This window comes from Chelonia mydas, chromosome 1 (genome assembly GCF_015237465.2).
Source record: "Chelonia mydas isolate rCheMyd1 chromosome 1, rCheMyd1.pri.v2, whole genome shotgun sequence".
Taxonomy (NCBI): domain Eukaryota; kingdom Metazoa; phylum Chordata; order Testudines; family Cheloniidae; genus Chelonia; species Chelonia mydas.
In genome coordinates, this window is record NC_057849.1 from 68,033,250 (window position 1) to 68,048,622 (window position 15,373).

Sequence of the window (15,373 nt, forward strand, 5' to 3'; positions counted from 1 at the left end):
TGGGCCCCACAGCAGCTGCTCTTCCCAACTTGCACAGACTAGTGGTATGGGTTGCCATCTGAAGGAAATAATGGGGTGCCTGATGCCCCGTTACTCCTCTCCATGGGTGTTAGAGGTGGTTCAAGATTGAGCCCTTTCATTTTGTAGCCGTGAACATTCTCTAAACTTTAAACAATTTGGAGTTCATTACACAATATGTTTAGATGTGGGACATACTCAGATGGCTGGAAAAAGACATAGATTACACTCCTTTTAAATATAGGCCCAAAGTGTAATTTTTTTATTACATGACATCCAGAACTGTGTGCTTAATATTTTTGGAGTTTTATAATATTATCCTGAAATAGTTTTTGTGATTACATTTGTGTGATTATGTCCACGTGTATCTGTTATACCTGATGCATTATTATGCATCTCAGTCATCTATTAAATGGACTTGTTTGGGGTTTTTTTGGCTTGCTCTCAAATTTTTTGGCTCTCTTAAAAATATGAATCCCTTCAAATGGATGCAAGGGGCTACAAGATCCAAATGTAGTGTAGGAAATTACAGGGCGGATCAGTGTGTGAGATACTTACACCATGCCCTGCAACATCCCAGCTGTTTTGTTGCTGGTTACTTTGCTGTTCAGGGATTGTTAATTATATGAAGTTATATTGTGGCTTCGTAGTGAATTGCATTATTCGAATCTAGCGTATGGCATGCTACTGATTCTTTACTGTACATTTCTTACTTTTGGTAATAAACCTTCTATATTTGTAAGTATATACTTAAGTGCCTTGCTTGCTTGTGGCCTTAAACTGCAACCCCCACCAAAATAATTACATAATTCGTAGAAAGATTTCAGAAAATGGCAAAACAGTATTTCCAGATACTTAAAAATTTAAACCCACGGCAAGAAAACTAAAAAAACCCACCTGTTAAAACATTAAATTTATAGTAATTACATCAGATACTGTTATGTAAGATATGAACAGACTATACAATAAATTAACCATCTTCTTTTTCAGAATGACCACCATAAAAATTATTTTGAAAATTCACCATTATAGAATTTCTGCCCATCCCTAAAACAGACACAGGAGTTGAATATAAAAATCTCTTCCAGGTTTTTCTGCAGAGATAAATATATGCCTCTGATGTCCCTCAAGGCAAACAGGTCTGTTTAATAGCTGACTGTCATCAGTTTAACTAGAATGTGTCCTCAGACCATGGGAAATTATGTGTTACCAATATGCACTCCAAAAGCTCTTCAAAAACTTATTATATCCAGATTTAGTTTAATCTATCACATACTTTGAGTGACAGTTTATACACTAAGTAATATTACTTTTCACATCAAAATAAATTGTAAATATATTTTCATTTATGGAATATGAAAAATGACTGTCATTATATCAGGGTGGAGAAAAATCAATGATTGTTTTTAAAAACAAAACAAAAAAAAGATGTTTTCATTTTAATTGGATTTTTTATTTTATTGTTTAAATTATAATAGGAGTTTTTATTTTTAAAAATAAAACTTTTTAAAATGAAATCTCAATTTAATATAAAATATGTATGACCAGAGTCGCAGAGGAGCCAACCGAGGTCACTCAATTAGGGTGAAATGCAAAGAATGGGGCAGACAGTCCCCAAAGCTGGTGGCTATTCCATACGTAGATTTACCAAACCAGCACAAAACAGCTTCTGTAATACCTCGCTGGTTACCCAGAAGCCAACAGCACAGTTCCCTTAGAGTAACCAGCCTCAGGCCTCCACCCAGACACCCAAGTCAAATATGATGAGGATTACTGAAAATCTTATTCATCATATAAGAAAGTTCTACTAATCCCAAAGGATCTAACACATTACCTCCCAGGTTAATGAATATTCCAGATTTTACCCAAATACATGCTTACAAGCCAGTTCTCATTAACTAAACTAAAATGTATTAAAGAAAAGAGAGTGTTGATTAAAAGATCAGTATAATACAGATATGAGTACAGTCTTGAGGTTTAGATTCATAGCAGAGATGGTGAGCTTTGTGGTTGCAAAGAGTTCTTTCAGAATTGGTCCATAGGTTATAGTCCAAATTATATTCAGGGTGGTCCAGTCAGAGCTGGGATCTCAATCTTGTGGCATAAGCTTCCCCTGCATTGAAGCATCAAGCAGATCTGAGATCATAGAATATCAGGGTTGCAAGGGACCTCAGGAGGTCATCTAGTCCAACCCCCTGCTCAAAGCAGGACCAATCCCCAATTAAATCATCCCAGCCAGGGCTTTGTCAAGCCTGACTTAAAAAACTTCTAAGGAAGGAGATACCACCACCTCCCTAGGTAACGCATTCCAGTGTTTCACCACCCTCCTAGTGAAAAAGTTTTTCCTAATATCCAACCTAAACCTCCCCCACTGCAACTTGAGACCATTACTCCTCGTTCTGTCATCTACTACCACTGAGAACAGTCTAGATCCATCCTCTTTGGAACCCCCTTTCAGGTAGTTGAAAGCAGCTATCAAATCCCCCCTCATTCTTCTCTTCCGCTGACTAAACAATCCCAGTTCCCTCAGCCTCTCCTCATAAGTCATGTGTTCCAGTCCCCTAATCATTTTTGTTGCCCTCTGCTGGACATTTTCCAATTTATCCACATCCTTCTTGTAGTATGGGGCCCAAAACTGGACACAGTACTCCAGATGAGGCCTCACCAATGTCGAATAGAAAGGAACGATCACGTCCCTCGATCTGCTGGCAATTCCCCTACTTATACATCCCAAAATGCCATTGGCCTTCTTGGCAACAATGGCACACTGTTGACTCATATCCAGCTTCTCGTCCACTGTAACCCCTAGGTCTTTTTCTGGAGAACTGCTGCCTAGCCATTCGGTCCCTAGTCTGTAGCGGTGCATGGGATTCTTCCGTCCTAAGTGCAGGACTCTGCACTTGTCCTTGTTGAACCTCATCAGATTTCTTTTGGCCCAATCCTCTAATTTGTCTAGTTCCCACTGTATGCTATCCCTACCCTCCAGCGTATCTACCTCTCCTCCCAGTTTAGTGTCATCTGCAGACTTGCTGAGGGTGCAATCCACACCATCCTCCAGATCATTAATGAAGATATTTAACAAAACCGGCCTGAGGACCGACCCTTGGGGCACTCCACTTGATACCGGCTGCCAACTAGACATGGAGCCATTGATCACTACCTGTTGAGCCCGACAATCTAGCCAGCTTTCTCTCCACCTTATAGTCCATTCATCCAGCCCATACTTCTTTCACTTACTGGCGAGAATACTGTGGGAGACCGTGTCAAAAGCTTTGCTAAAATCAAGGAACAGTACGTCCACTGCTTTCCCCTCATCCACAGAGCCACTTATCTCGTCATAGAAGGCAATTTGATTAGTCAGGCATGACTTGCCCTTGGTGAATCCATGCTGACTGTTCTTGATTACTTTCCTCTCCTGGTGGTAGGATCAGGCCCTAATTACCATTCACATACGTTCTAATATTTCTTTCATGGTTGGCTTTGGGTCATTTAGCCTGCAGTATGCTTAACCCTTTCTGGCCATGTGTCACACTTTGTATAAGATTCTTTGCAATTATATAACAGTGGTAGCAACATTGATTTGCGTGGTTATTTTTTAATTAGACCACGTCACAATATGTTAAGGCCTAAACTACTTATTATCTCTTAAAATACGTAAATAAAAAAAATATGCTGACTCCGTAAGCCTCTATCAAAAACTTTGAGTTAAAGGCTGCTTTTCTATATAAATAAAGAATCAGGGGGAAACATCTGACTTTTGAGGTCAACTTTTATAAATATGGCACAGTAGGTCAGCCTAAGTAATTTAGGAGGCCGTCTTATTTTCAAGAGACTGAAGTGTGACTAGAAATTTAAACTCCAGTCACTTTCAGTTCAGCATATTTGAAAATTTTCCCAGGCTGACCTGAAATGATCAGTTTAATTAGCTGACTATAGTTAATCCCTCATTTAATAAATCATTTAGTTGTAATTGTGAAACATGTTTTGATAAGAGAAGTTTTTGTATCCAAAACCTTTTAAGGTTTTTTGTTTAATACGAATAAATCTTATACGCTGCTTTGTGTGTTTAATTAAATTCCAGTTACCATTCTAATGAAGCTTAATACAAATCATGTGCAAAAACTTAATTATCTAGTAAATAAGCAATATATCATTCAGCATTTTCTAACAGACTAAAAATGTTTGCAGTGTTACTGTAGCTGTATTAGTCCAAGGAAATAAGAGAGACAAGGTGGGTGAGATGATATATTTTATTGGACCAACATCTCTTGGCAAAAGAGACAAGCTTTCGACCTACACAGAGCTGAAGAAGAACTCTGTGTAGTTCAAAAGCTTGTCTCTTTCACCAACAGAAGTTCATACTAAAAATAAACAGTTAATAAGAATCTGAAAATATTAAGCTATATGATTGCTTAAATAAATGTATATCTTTATAGTGTACCCTCTTAGGTAGCAAAAAGATGCACTAAATCTAGTGTAAATGCTCTATTTAGTTACAAATCAACATATTTAATGATTATATCAGCCAGTGAGAATGCACCTTTCTTTAGAGAATAACTAAAGTACAAATGGAAAAGTTGATTACGATTAATTATTTAAATTGAGGCTTTCCACTTGGTGATTTAAATAATTAATTAAATCACTGATTTAAATAGCCTTGATTTAAATCAATGTACCCTACATTAATCCCTTGATAACCCCTAAAGGAATTGCAGGCATTCTAGACCCCTTGGGTATGTCTACACTGCAGTTAGACACTCACGGCTGGCGTGTGTCTGCTGACTCAGGCTCACAGGGGTCAGACTGCAGGGCTGTTAACTCCACTGTAGACATCCAGGCTTGGGGGGCATCCTTGGCTCTAGGACCTTGCAAGGTGGGAGGGTCTCAGAGCTCGGCATAGGCATCAGGTTCCACTGACACCTATGGCTACATGGTACAATGTGTTAACTTGAGACCGAATTCTGACTTGAGCTACACAGCTGCAACTCCCATTAACTTTGGGAGGGTTGCAAATGAGTATATTGAGGACAGAATTTGGCTTTACTTTTTACAATTATTCTGTACTGCTGTATCTCAAGCTAAATAGTGTGAATAGCTCTATTGAACTTGAAAAGACTACTTGAGACGGGAGAATGGTCTTAAAATTTGCTAAAAAGTGCTGCTAATAAAAATGCTTTGTACCCTTTTCATAAGACTAAATACAAAAATTGACAGAGAGTTTCAAGGACCCAATTCCCAGTGAAAGTCCTTTTTTTTTTTTTTTTTTTTTGGTAAATAGTTTTATTGGACTAAGTGACGTACATCTGACTATAAAGTAACATAAGCAGTGGTTCCAAATTTTTATATTCAGTTTGTTCCTTTTGATCATTTTCCGCAGGGGCATGTGCAATGAATTGTGATTAATTTCACTAAATAATTGGCCAGAAAAAAACCAGGTTACTCTGAAGGATAATACATTTACTTACACAATGTGTTTTTGTAATGTCCTGTGTAATTTGACTTACAATTATACAATTATAATTCTCAACTATTAGTTGCTAGTACTTGGTATGGATTTGATTCAGCAAGGTAATAAGCATGTATTAACTTTAAACACATGAGTAATCCCACTGAAGTCAGTGGGGCCATTGATATGCTTACTTTCCTTGCTGACTCAAGGTCTATTTTGGCACTTCTATGGTAATGCCGGGATTTTTTTTTTCTTTTTTTGATTGTATGGCTCTTTCCTAGATTTGTACATGTCTGTTTATAAATATTTTTTCTGTTTTCTCACATAATTTCATTGCTATTTCCCAATTTATTCTGTTCTATGTAATTTTGGAATAACATTTAAGAATATTTTTGCAAATGTAAAACCAACGTGAAAGATCTCTATTAAAAACATACTGAAAGAACGAAATGCACCTTATTTTCAAGTGTTTTCCAGCAAAAGCGACCCAGGAATGGTATTGCTGTCTTGTTGGATTCTTCCTGCCATGTTTGTGAATTGGGGGTTTGGGAACAGACAAGATTAAAGATTGAAAAGATGGCATAAGCAGATAAAAGCTTTAGTATTACTTTGTAGTCTCTGAGGCGTGTAAATTTTCTAGTTAGCTCACTGACTTTTTCATAAGAAGGTCTCCCTGTTACATTCCATTTAAAGGTTTAGCTACTATCCATTTTTCAGATACTGTACCTGTCCCCGTTTGCTGCCAAAGAGAAGAGATTAAGAGAAGATGCTGTCCCTAGTCTCTGTTTACCAGAAGCTGGGAATGAGTGATAGGGAATGGATCACTTGATGATTACCTGTTCTGTTCATTCCCTCTGGGGTACCTGGCATTGGCCACTGTTGGAAGACAGGCTACTGGGCTAGATGGACCTTTGGTCTGACCCATTAAGGCCATTCTTATGTTCTTATGTTCTTAAACACACCTTGTTGTATCTTGAGTATGTCTGAGTTCATCTACATCTTGCTCTGAATTTGGAAGCCATAATTTAAATTAGAAATCTTCTTTTTTTCCTTTGTGTTCTCCCCTTCCTTTTCTCCACACTGGAATCTTTGTTTTCTCCCCCCTCCTTAAAATGGCAGCTGTTCAAGCAAGTTGCCTTTGGGGAAAAATGAGTGGCTTCCTGCAGATCTCTCACCCACACTTTCATGTGAGTACGTGTTTTGATGGAAGTACCACAGAGTATGGTACATATTTCCCACTGGATTTGGGAATGATAATCTCAAGTTCAAACCTAGTTCTGTCCCTGTTAAACATGGTGTACTATTCCATTGCCACACCACGTGGGTGAACGCCACTTGTTTTTCTAAACTAATCATAGAACCTCTGTATCTTTCAGTGTCTGACGTGTTATTTCTTAAAACTGATTCTTTGTATGTGAAGTAAATTGTTCATGCCACAAATTAATGGTGCCAGTAATTGAAACACTGTGTTCTTTTTCTTTGTAGAACCAAAATCACAGTCTCATCCACCACATCAAGTGCAACACAGAGTGCTCAGTATAGAGCAGAATGGCATAAAAGACTACACCCATCCAAGATATCTTCCTCGAAATGATACTAGACAGCCAAGAAATGAGAAACCCCCTCGTTTTCAAAGGGACATTCAGAATTCAAGACAGGTTTTGGAAAGTAGTGGCTTACCAAGAAACAGAGGTCCTGAAAAACACAGCTCTTTAGGACCAGAGCAATGGACTGAGGATAAAAATAAGTGTGATAGACTTTATCCAAGGAATGATAGGCTAAAGGATATTGGTCATCCCTCAGCCATTCACCAGAGTGATGTTTCTTTTAGAAAGAGGGATAATGCTATGCAAAACAGACTAGGAAAAGGGGCTGCATTCATGGAATTGAGAGAGAATTCCAGTGTTCAAGATACCATTGATGATGATAATCAGAAACGAGGAAAAAAGGAAAACCAAATACATAATCCTGACAATTTTTATGACAGGAAAACACGAACAATAAGTAATGAAACTTTCAGTTTAAAAAATGAGCAACATTTTGGTATGAATAGTGACTACAAGAATCCTATTAGAACTGATAGTTTTAATGCTTTACCAAATGGAGACACTGAATATCCACAGAAAGGAAGACGAGTAGGACCTATTAAATCACCAGGACCCAATGTTGCTCCACCTTTTGAAGACAAAATGTTATATTATAACGCTGGTCCGAAAAGGAGATCTGGGCCCATCAAACCAGAAAAAATATTGGAACCGTCTATTCCTGTGGAGTATGGTAAAAGCTGGAGGCCCAGGGATGAATGTTTTGCTCTTTATTGGGAAGACAACAAGGTATGCCCCAATCAAGTAGGAAATACTGTAAATTGTATCTTTAAAAACAAAAGGGATGGTGGCTTCAATGTTCTGCCACAAAGGGGGAGGGGGGAGAGAGAGAGAGAGAGCATGTGTGTGTAATTTCTTACTTGAGCTAGTAACTTGTTATCTAGGGCCGCATACGTGAGGTACATGGCGTACTAAGTCTTGGGGAAGGGAAACGGAATTCCTTGCTGTCCAGAGTGATCTTTATAGTGAACAGATGACATTTTTGGTGCTAGCAGCAGCAGCCTACAGCCCTTCTTAATATAGGTGAAGATCACATTGATCAGAGGAAATGGGCACCTCCCTGCTGTTTGTTTTTATACGTCACCAGGACATTGTTTATTAGCTGAAATATTTCTAGAATGGGTTAATTATTTGCGTCTATGTTCAAAAGCCAACAATTTTGTTGTCTTGACTTTAAAAGTATAAATATTCCCTTGTTTCATTTGAACTTTTTAATGTTTCCAATTCCTGCTACTTTTGATTATGAGAAGAAATTTTCTTTTTTTTTCCTCATTGTTACATTATTTTTTCCCAATTGTTAATCTCAATTGCTATTGCCATCCATCTTTTTTGGTTTTTTAATCTCTGCCCCCCAACCCTGAGTTTTTTGATAATCTGAAAAGAAAAATTACATTAATTTTTTGTGGGTTTTTATGGATTTTTTCATTGTTGGTCTTTTTTGGATTTTTTCATTGTTTATGGTTTTTGTGGGTTTTTGTGGATTTTTTCATTGTTGGTCTAACAGCTAATATTTCTAATGATTTCATATGTCTGTTTTTTTATCAGGTGTGATTTGTATTATTTTAATATTTTAAGCAGTCATTCTGGTGTATAAATGTTCAGAGTGGGAACTGGCCAGGGCAGTTTTGGAAACTTTTACAATAATTAATTTTTTCTTTTAAATAAAGAAGCAATTAAGGTTTTTTATTTTTAATCTGCCTCTTTGGCTTATATGACTCAAACAAATGGTCAGATGTTCATACACAAATGTTTGCCGTCATGAGGACAGGTTAATATAGGGGGTTGCATGTTTCAAATATATGTGCATATTTGGAACTGGTTCATTTGCATCATGTACACGAATTATGGATGGAATTTTTTGAGAAAAATAATTTAATCATTGTTTGATGCTTGAATTGCTGGGTTGTGGATAATCAGGAACTCACAAAATGTGCTAAGCAAGAACATAATTCATTGCTTGTTATTGATGTAGTGTATCTTGGTGAAAATTAGCGACAAGAAATGTATTGATGCAGCAGATAGTCGTGGACTGGTGTGTGCCTGTGCTGTCTCCAGTGGTTGCTTGGAAAGATCCTGTAGCCAGGTAGTCAAGTGCAGTGGTGGTTGCAATTACTACAGGAAATAATGATTTCTTCCTGTTCAACTCTATAAAGAGTGATAGGATAGCCTCCAAAGATTTGTTTCAGTCTGGAGATTATCTGAACATAGATGCTTGATAGGGCGGATTAATTTATGTGAACTGATTTGAACATATTTCAGCTTAGTTCTGTTTGGGAAAAGGCTGAGGTTAGTTTGGCTGACGGCTGCTCTAAATCCCCTTTAAGATCCTTGTAGAAATTAATTAGAAGTGTACTTGTTCAAACTTCTTGTTTTGTTAGAATTAGAAAAGTGAATCCCTACTCTCCTTCTATAAATCCTTTTAGAAAGATAAAATAGTTGTCATCTTGATACCACTTTTCTGTCTCTGATAATGCCACCAGGACTTCCCTGCATTTTAAACCCTAAATCACTTAGGCATTCTGTTGGTCTAGGAACGCTCACACATTTTTTGTAATAATCTGAATGTGTTCTGAATAAAAAGTCCAAATGAATTGCTAATTCTTAGCTCTGTCCACTGTCTATCTTTTCTCCATTGTGTAAAAATGTCCAGGTAATGAGGGACATGTAAATTTGCGTTTGGTTTGAAACTGACATGAGTTTCTAGAATATGCATATTTGATACAAACATTTTTTGAAAATTTAATAACTTTTATAATAAATTGTTTAAAATATAATCTTTTAAAATGTTATTGATTTTCTTGTAATATTTAATCCAATGTTTTATGACCTTTTGAAATTTCTCTTTAAGTTTTATAGGGCAGAAATTGAAGCTCTTCATTCTTCTGGAACAACTGCAGTTGTTAAATTCTGTGATTATGGAAACTATGAAGAGGTGCTACTAAGCAACATCAGGCCCATTCACGCAGAGGCATGGGTATGTGATAACAAATTGTATACAAAGATATAAACTACATTATTTGTATAAAATATGTAGCTTTAAACAGATGAGTCCTGCAAAGGGTATAAATGTAAAAGCACTGTGTGGAAAAATACTTTAAAACTGAATAGATCTGCCTTAGTTATTTAAATAAACACCCTTATATAATAGAAAAGAATCCTGTGGTATTATTTTTCATGTATAATAAAATTAAATTGTATTGTTTTGAAAATGAATACCATTATTTACTTGTTAGAGAAACAGTGATTTGTATATGCAAAATGGGCATTTTATGCATATTTTATTCTCTCGCAAGTTTGTGTTTACTCTATATATGGAATACCAAGTGATTGTCAAAATAAGATTTCTGATTCACTGACATGGCTATTGTTTTTTTTTACATGTAAAGATTAGGAAAAGAGCCTTTCAGATATACAAATATATTCCAAACATTTTTATTATGTGTATATGTATAGGTAAAAAAATACAGATTTGTTTGTATCATGATTTTTCTTTTTTTGTTTTTTGTTTCACTTTTTTCTTCTTTGCCAAATATCATGCCAAAACTGTGTGATTACAGAGATTTGCTTAGAACATATTGGCCTTATAGCATCTAATTTTTAAAAGGCTTTGGAAATAAGCAGTCACCCAGTGTTCACTGCCAACTGTCTTTCATCTTGAGTTGCTACCTCTCATTCTGTGGATCTCCCTTGTGGATTTTTTGTTTTTGTTTTGTTTGGCAACTCTACAGGAATCTGAAACGTTTTCTAGTTTCTGCATTAATTTTCCTATGAAGTCTCAATATCTTATTTCCACTGGTCGAACTGCTACTTACCACCTTTTGGGACACAGTTGTTTCCCAACTCTTGATATTTCAAAATCTTCCACTTGTAAGGCACCTCATTCCTTTCTCCCATCTTCTCTCTTTGAGTTTCACCACAGGCTGATAGTTGGTCTCAAAGTGCTTATGGAGAAACCCTGAGATTTCGCTATTTTGCTGCTTGGATATCCTTGCATCTCTGAGTTTCTTGCACGAGAAAGTTATTTGCACTTTGCGCTTTACTTTTGTGTCCTGATGCTAGATCTAATTCTCATTTTAAATACATTCCTCTTCAACTTCTCAACACTTATTGGAATCTTGTTCTAATGCTAGTAGATATATTTTAAGTTATTTTGTGGTTTCTCTCTCTCAGTATTCATACATTAACCAATGTAAGAGTGACTTAGGCAACATATACAGCAGTTCAAAGTGAAGTTCTAAAGCCTTGTGGTTCACCATAAGATTTGAGACTTTCTGGGGCTTGATCAGTATGATCCAGTTTATAGCCATCTCCAAATTGACTGCAGGGATTCCTTTCATTCAGTCATTTTCTACTGTCAACAAGAGTGGCTATGTTCCATCCTTTAGAGGGATTCTCTATATTTGACCCTAGTCTTTCCACGTAATACTGGTCCTTGATAATCTGTACTGAAGATGTGCTGTTACCTACATACAGGCATCTTCTTTGTCCCATACTTCAGCTCTGGTTCTGTAATACTGCTTGGTTCCCCACATTGCATTTAAAAGCATCCTTTGAAGCAAGTGTCAGTGCTGATAGGAGGAGCTTTAATGATTTAACTCTATAGTCTATGCTGCAATAAAACCACGAAGCATATTCAATCTATTTTTCAGATTCCTTGTGACTGTTTTCTCCAAAACACTTTTTTGGTGCTTAGAAACTGAATCACACCTAAAATTTCTCAACATACATCAAAATAGAGAAAGTACTTCTCTGCAGGAGGAGGATGCAAAAATGTTATGTCAGTCAGCAGCAAAGTAAGAAACACTGAACTGAAGGCATATGAAAATCCAGTTTAACCACTGTGTTGTTCTGTTTCTTTTGGCTGACATCCTCTATGACCACCCAAATGATGCTGAGATACTGCTTTCCCCGTTAGCATAACTATCAAAGTGCTTACTGTAGAAGTGTAGTGATTCTTGGTGTTATCAATAAGAAAAAGATTTTTCATTGTCAATATAGATATAGGACTGGACTGCTTTAGTGAAAGAATCTTCTCTCTTTGCTGGGATGTAGATCCCATCTGCCTGATATTTCTGGGATCCCCTTTTAATTTCCACCTCATCTGAAGAAGTTAATGCAAGATGATCTGAAAGTTCCTAGAGCTATACATTACATGTGGAAATCTATTGCTGCAGAGTGATAGTCCTGCTGTAGCGTTCTTCCATTATCTCATTTTCTTTGGATCCTGGTATGTTTCTTTTAAAAAACCTCTCTGACAGCTAACATACTGATTGCTAGAAATATAGAAAACCAAACCATTGGCATTAGTATACGAAATGTTACAAATCTAACTCTGATAGGTTACACAAGGTAAATAAAAGGGCTACTGAGTATTGGTTTTTTTTAAAGACCCCATTAACAACTATCATTGTACTTGTCATGCAAAAATAATAAATCTTTATAGTTTTGCTTAGTTCTTGTAATATATGTATAAAAGCCCTGCAATCTGACTGTTTTTAATTAAAAAGATTTTTTTTTACTTTACATTATTTAAGAATTCTTTTAGTGGTCATCTCCTACACAAGGTTTTGAAAATGTATCCCCTTGTTTCCCTAAATGTAGCAGTGATCACTTAATGAAAATGTTGTATTCCTGACAAAAAACACACCAAAAAAGCCTTTGTAGAAATAACAATTGCTTGTTTTTCTATTATAAGATGTAAAGTTATACTAGCAAACTGAAAAGCATGAAATGTTAAGGGGCTTCATGACTAAATTAATAGTCTGTTGTGTGGAAAAATAAAATAAAGTGAAGATAATACTTTAAACCTAAAGTGTTAATTTTTTCCTCAAAGTTTTAGGTTTATTTTTTCTTATTAATTACTACTGGTTTTCTTTCTAGCATAAGTGTTTACTCGGTCACTTCACTATGAAGATCATTTATTTATTTTCTCCTTTTCCTTCCTGTCATCCTTAGGTAATAATCTGGTAGGGTTTGCTCCTGGATCTACAGATAGAGTTTTAGGTTGTGGTTATAACTGCTTTTTTCCTGTAGTGTAAAGAAAAGCAACACTATGTCTTCCCCCACCTCCACACATGGTAATCTCATTCTGGTGTTTCTACAGTCCAACTAGGATTAGGTTCATAGGAGCTTTTCTCAGTGCCTCTTTACTTAAATAATAGTGATTATAAAATAAAGTCTATAGTTTGTTTGTTGTTAGTCTCTTCTTCCTGAATCCCACCATACAATTCTGCATAGAGAGCAGTATGTGTCTCCTAACCATGAGGCAAGGAGGTGTAAAGAACTGTCAATCAAGATAAGTATAATGATGCTTTCTCCACACTCTGTGGCTTTGTGAGGCATGGAATCCATTCATCAGGTAATTTCTTGTTTTGGACTATCCAGTATGGGGAGGTTGCAGAAGGGAAAGAGAGAGGAGTCTAAGGCTCCAGCTGCATTATTCTTGCTAGCATAAGTACTTCTTTTGGAGCAGGGTAGCAATCTTAATTCCAGGTGGTCTTGCTTCCAGCTTTCTGTCTCCTTCCTCACAGACTTGTAGGCACTTTAAAAGTTCTGACCCTTTCTTAAAGCAGACTGTATCTTTGGCCCTCTCCCACAACAGTTTCTAGTGCCGGGTAAGTAAAAAAACATTTAGGGCCCTTCTCCAGCAACGTTCCTTCATTGGAATAATGCACCGGGCAGGGCTTTCAGCTGCCTCTTCTACCTACACTCAATCATGCAGTTGTGTCTTGGCTGGAGAAAACTTTTGCTGCAGGGTCTGAAAATCAGTCTTTCTGGGGCTCAGGGTAACTCTTCCAAACCCCCCTCTCTCCCCCCCCCCCCCCCCCCCCCCCCCCCGTGACTCTTGATTTATAGCAACTACGGATTACTTGAAAGATCTGATTTTCTCTTTGTGCACTAACATATTTAATGTCCTAGCACAGAGGTGGACAAACTACAGCCTGCGGGCCACATACAGCCTGCGGGACCATCCTGCCCGTCCACTGAGCTCCCGGCCCGGGAGGCTAGCCCCCGGTCCCGCCCCTGTTGTCCCCCTTCGCCTGCAGCCTCAGCTCACTGCGCCGCTGGCTCTGTGCTGCGTGGTAGTGTGGCTGGCTCCAGCCAGGCGGCACGGCTGCCTGTCCTGGTGCTCTGGGCGGCGCAGTAAGAGGGCAGGGAGCAGGGCGGGTTGGATAGAAGGCAGTGGAGCTTGGGGTGGTGGTCAGGGGGCAGGGGTGTGGATAGGCGGTCAGAGGGCAGGGAACAGGGAGCGTCGAATGGGGGCAGTGATCCCCGGGGGCAGTCAGGGAGAAGGGGTGGTTGGATGGGGCAGGGGTCCTGAGGGGGCAGTCAGGAATGAGAGGAGGGGTTGGATGGAGCGGTGGGGGGCAGTCGGGGACAGGGGTCCCAGGGGGACTGTCAGGGGACAGGGAACAGGCGGGGTTGGATGGGGCAGGAGTCCCAGGGGGGCTGTTAGGAGGTGAGAAGCAGCGGGGGTCGGATAGGGGGCGGGGGCCGGGCCACGCCTGGATATTTGGGGAGGCACAACCTCCCTTAACCAGCCCTCCATGCAATTTCAGAAACCCAGTGTGGCCCTCAGGCCAAAAAGTTTGCCCGCCCCTGCCCTAGCATCACACCACACTGCTTTCACAGCTTACATTTAGGCAGCAAGCCTCCCTGTTGTTAATATTTAGGCAGACAGAATGAATATGACTGAGACAACTTTATTGTTATTCTCTAATCTAACTACTGATGGCTTCTTGCTTATCACCTTGTTTGTCTAGCCTCCTAAAAATGAGGCAGCCAAGTAAGGTTCTTCTAACATAGTGTTTCTCAAACTGAGGGCCCCAACCCAAAAGGGAGTCATAAGACTATTATAGGGGGGTCATGAGTGCAGTGGCTGCTGGCTAGGCGCCTAGCTCTGAAGGCAGTGCTGCCGCCAGCAGCAGCGCAGAAGTAAGGTATGGTATGGAGGTGGGTCTTCACAGTCTGAAATATTTTCAAAGAGGGTCCCAGCAAAAAAAGTTTGAGGACCCCTAACAATCTAATATAATAATTCAAAGATTGCCTTAGGAGAACTACCCATGTCTAGCTGCATCCATTAGAAACACAACATTCTTCTTTTTATAGAACCTTCAGATAAGCTTCAAGAACTTTGGCTCTTTGGCTCTTTCACCATTAGGAAAACCTCCAGGTTGATAGTTGGATTCACAATGTGTTGAATGAATGATTGAGGATTCCCTTATGCAGGATTTCCTACTACCTCCTCTCCACCCCCCCACCCACACACTCACATAGTTTTCATCTGGAAGGCTACCGTTGC

At 38.5% G+C, this 15,373-nt stretch overlaps 1 protein-coding gene across 5 annotated transcripts in view; it reads left to right on the top strand.

Moving 5' to 3' along the window:
* TDRD3 (tudor domain containing 3) overlaps positions 1 to 15,373 on the top strand; it is a 301,146-nt gene that overhangs the window by 236,438 nt on the left and 49,335 nt on the right. For all 5 annotated transcript variants that reach the window (XM_037894974.2, XM_037894990.2, XM_037894967.2 and 2 more), the window contains 2 exons: positions 6,953 to 7,800; positions 9,920 to 10,045. In XM_037894974.2, coding sequence (XP_037750902.1) covers positions 6,953 to 7,800; positions 9,920 to 10,045 — 974 coding nt within the window. The remainder of the gene's footprint in view (positions 1 to 6,952; positions 7,801 to 9,919; positions 10,046 to 15,373) is intronic.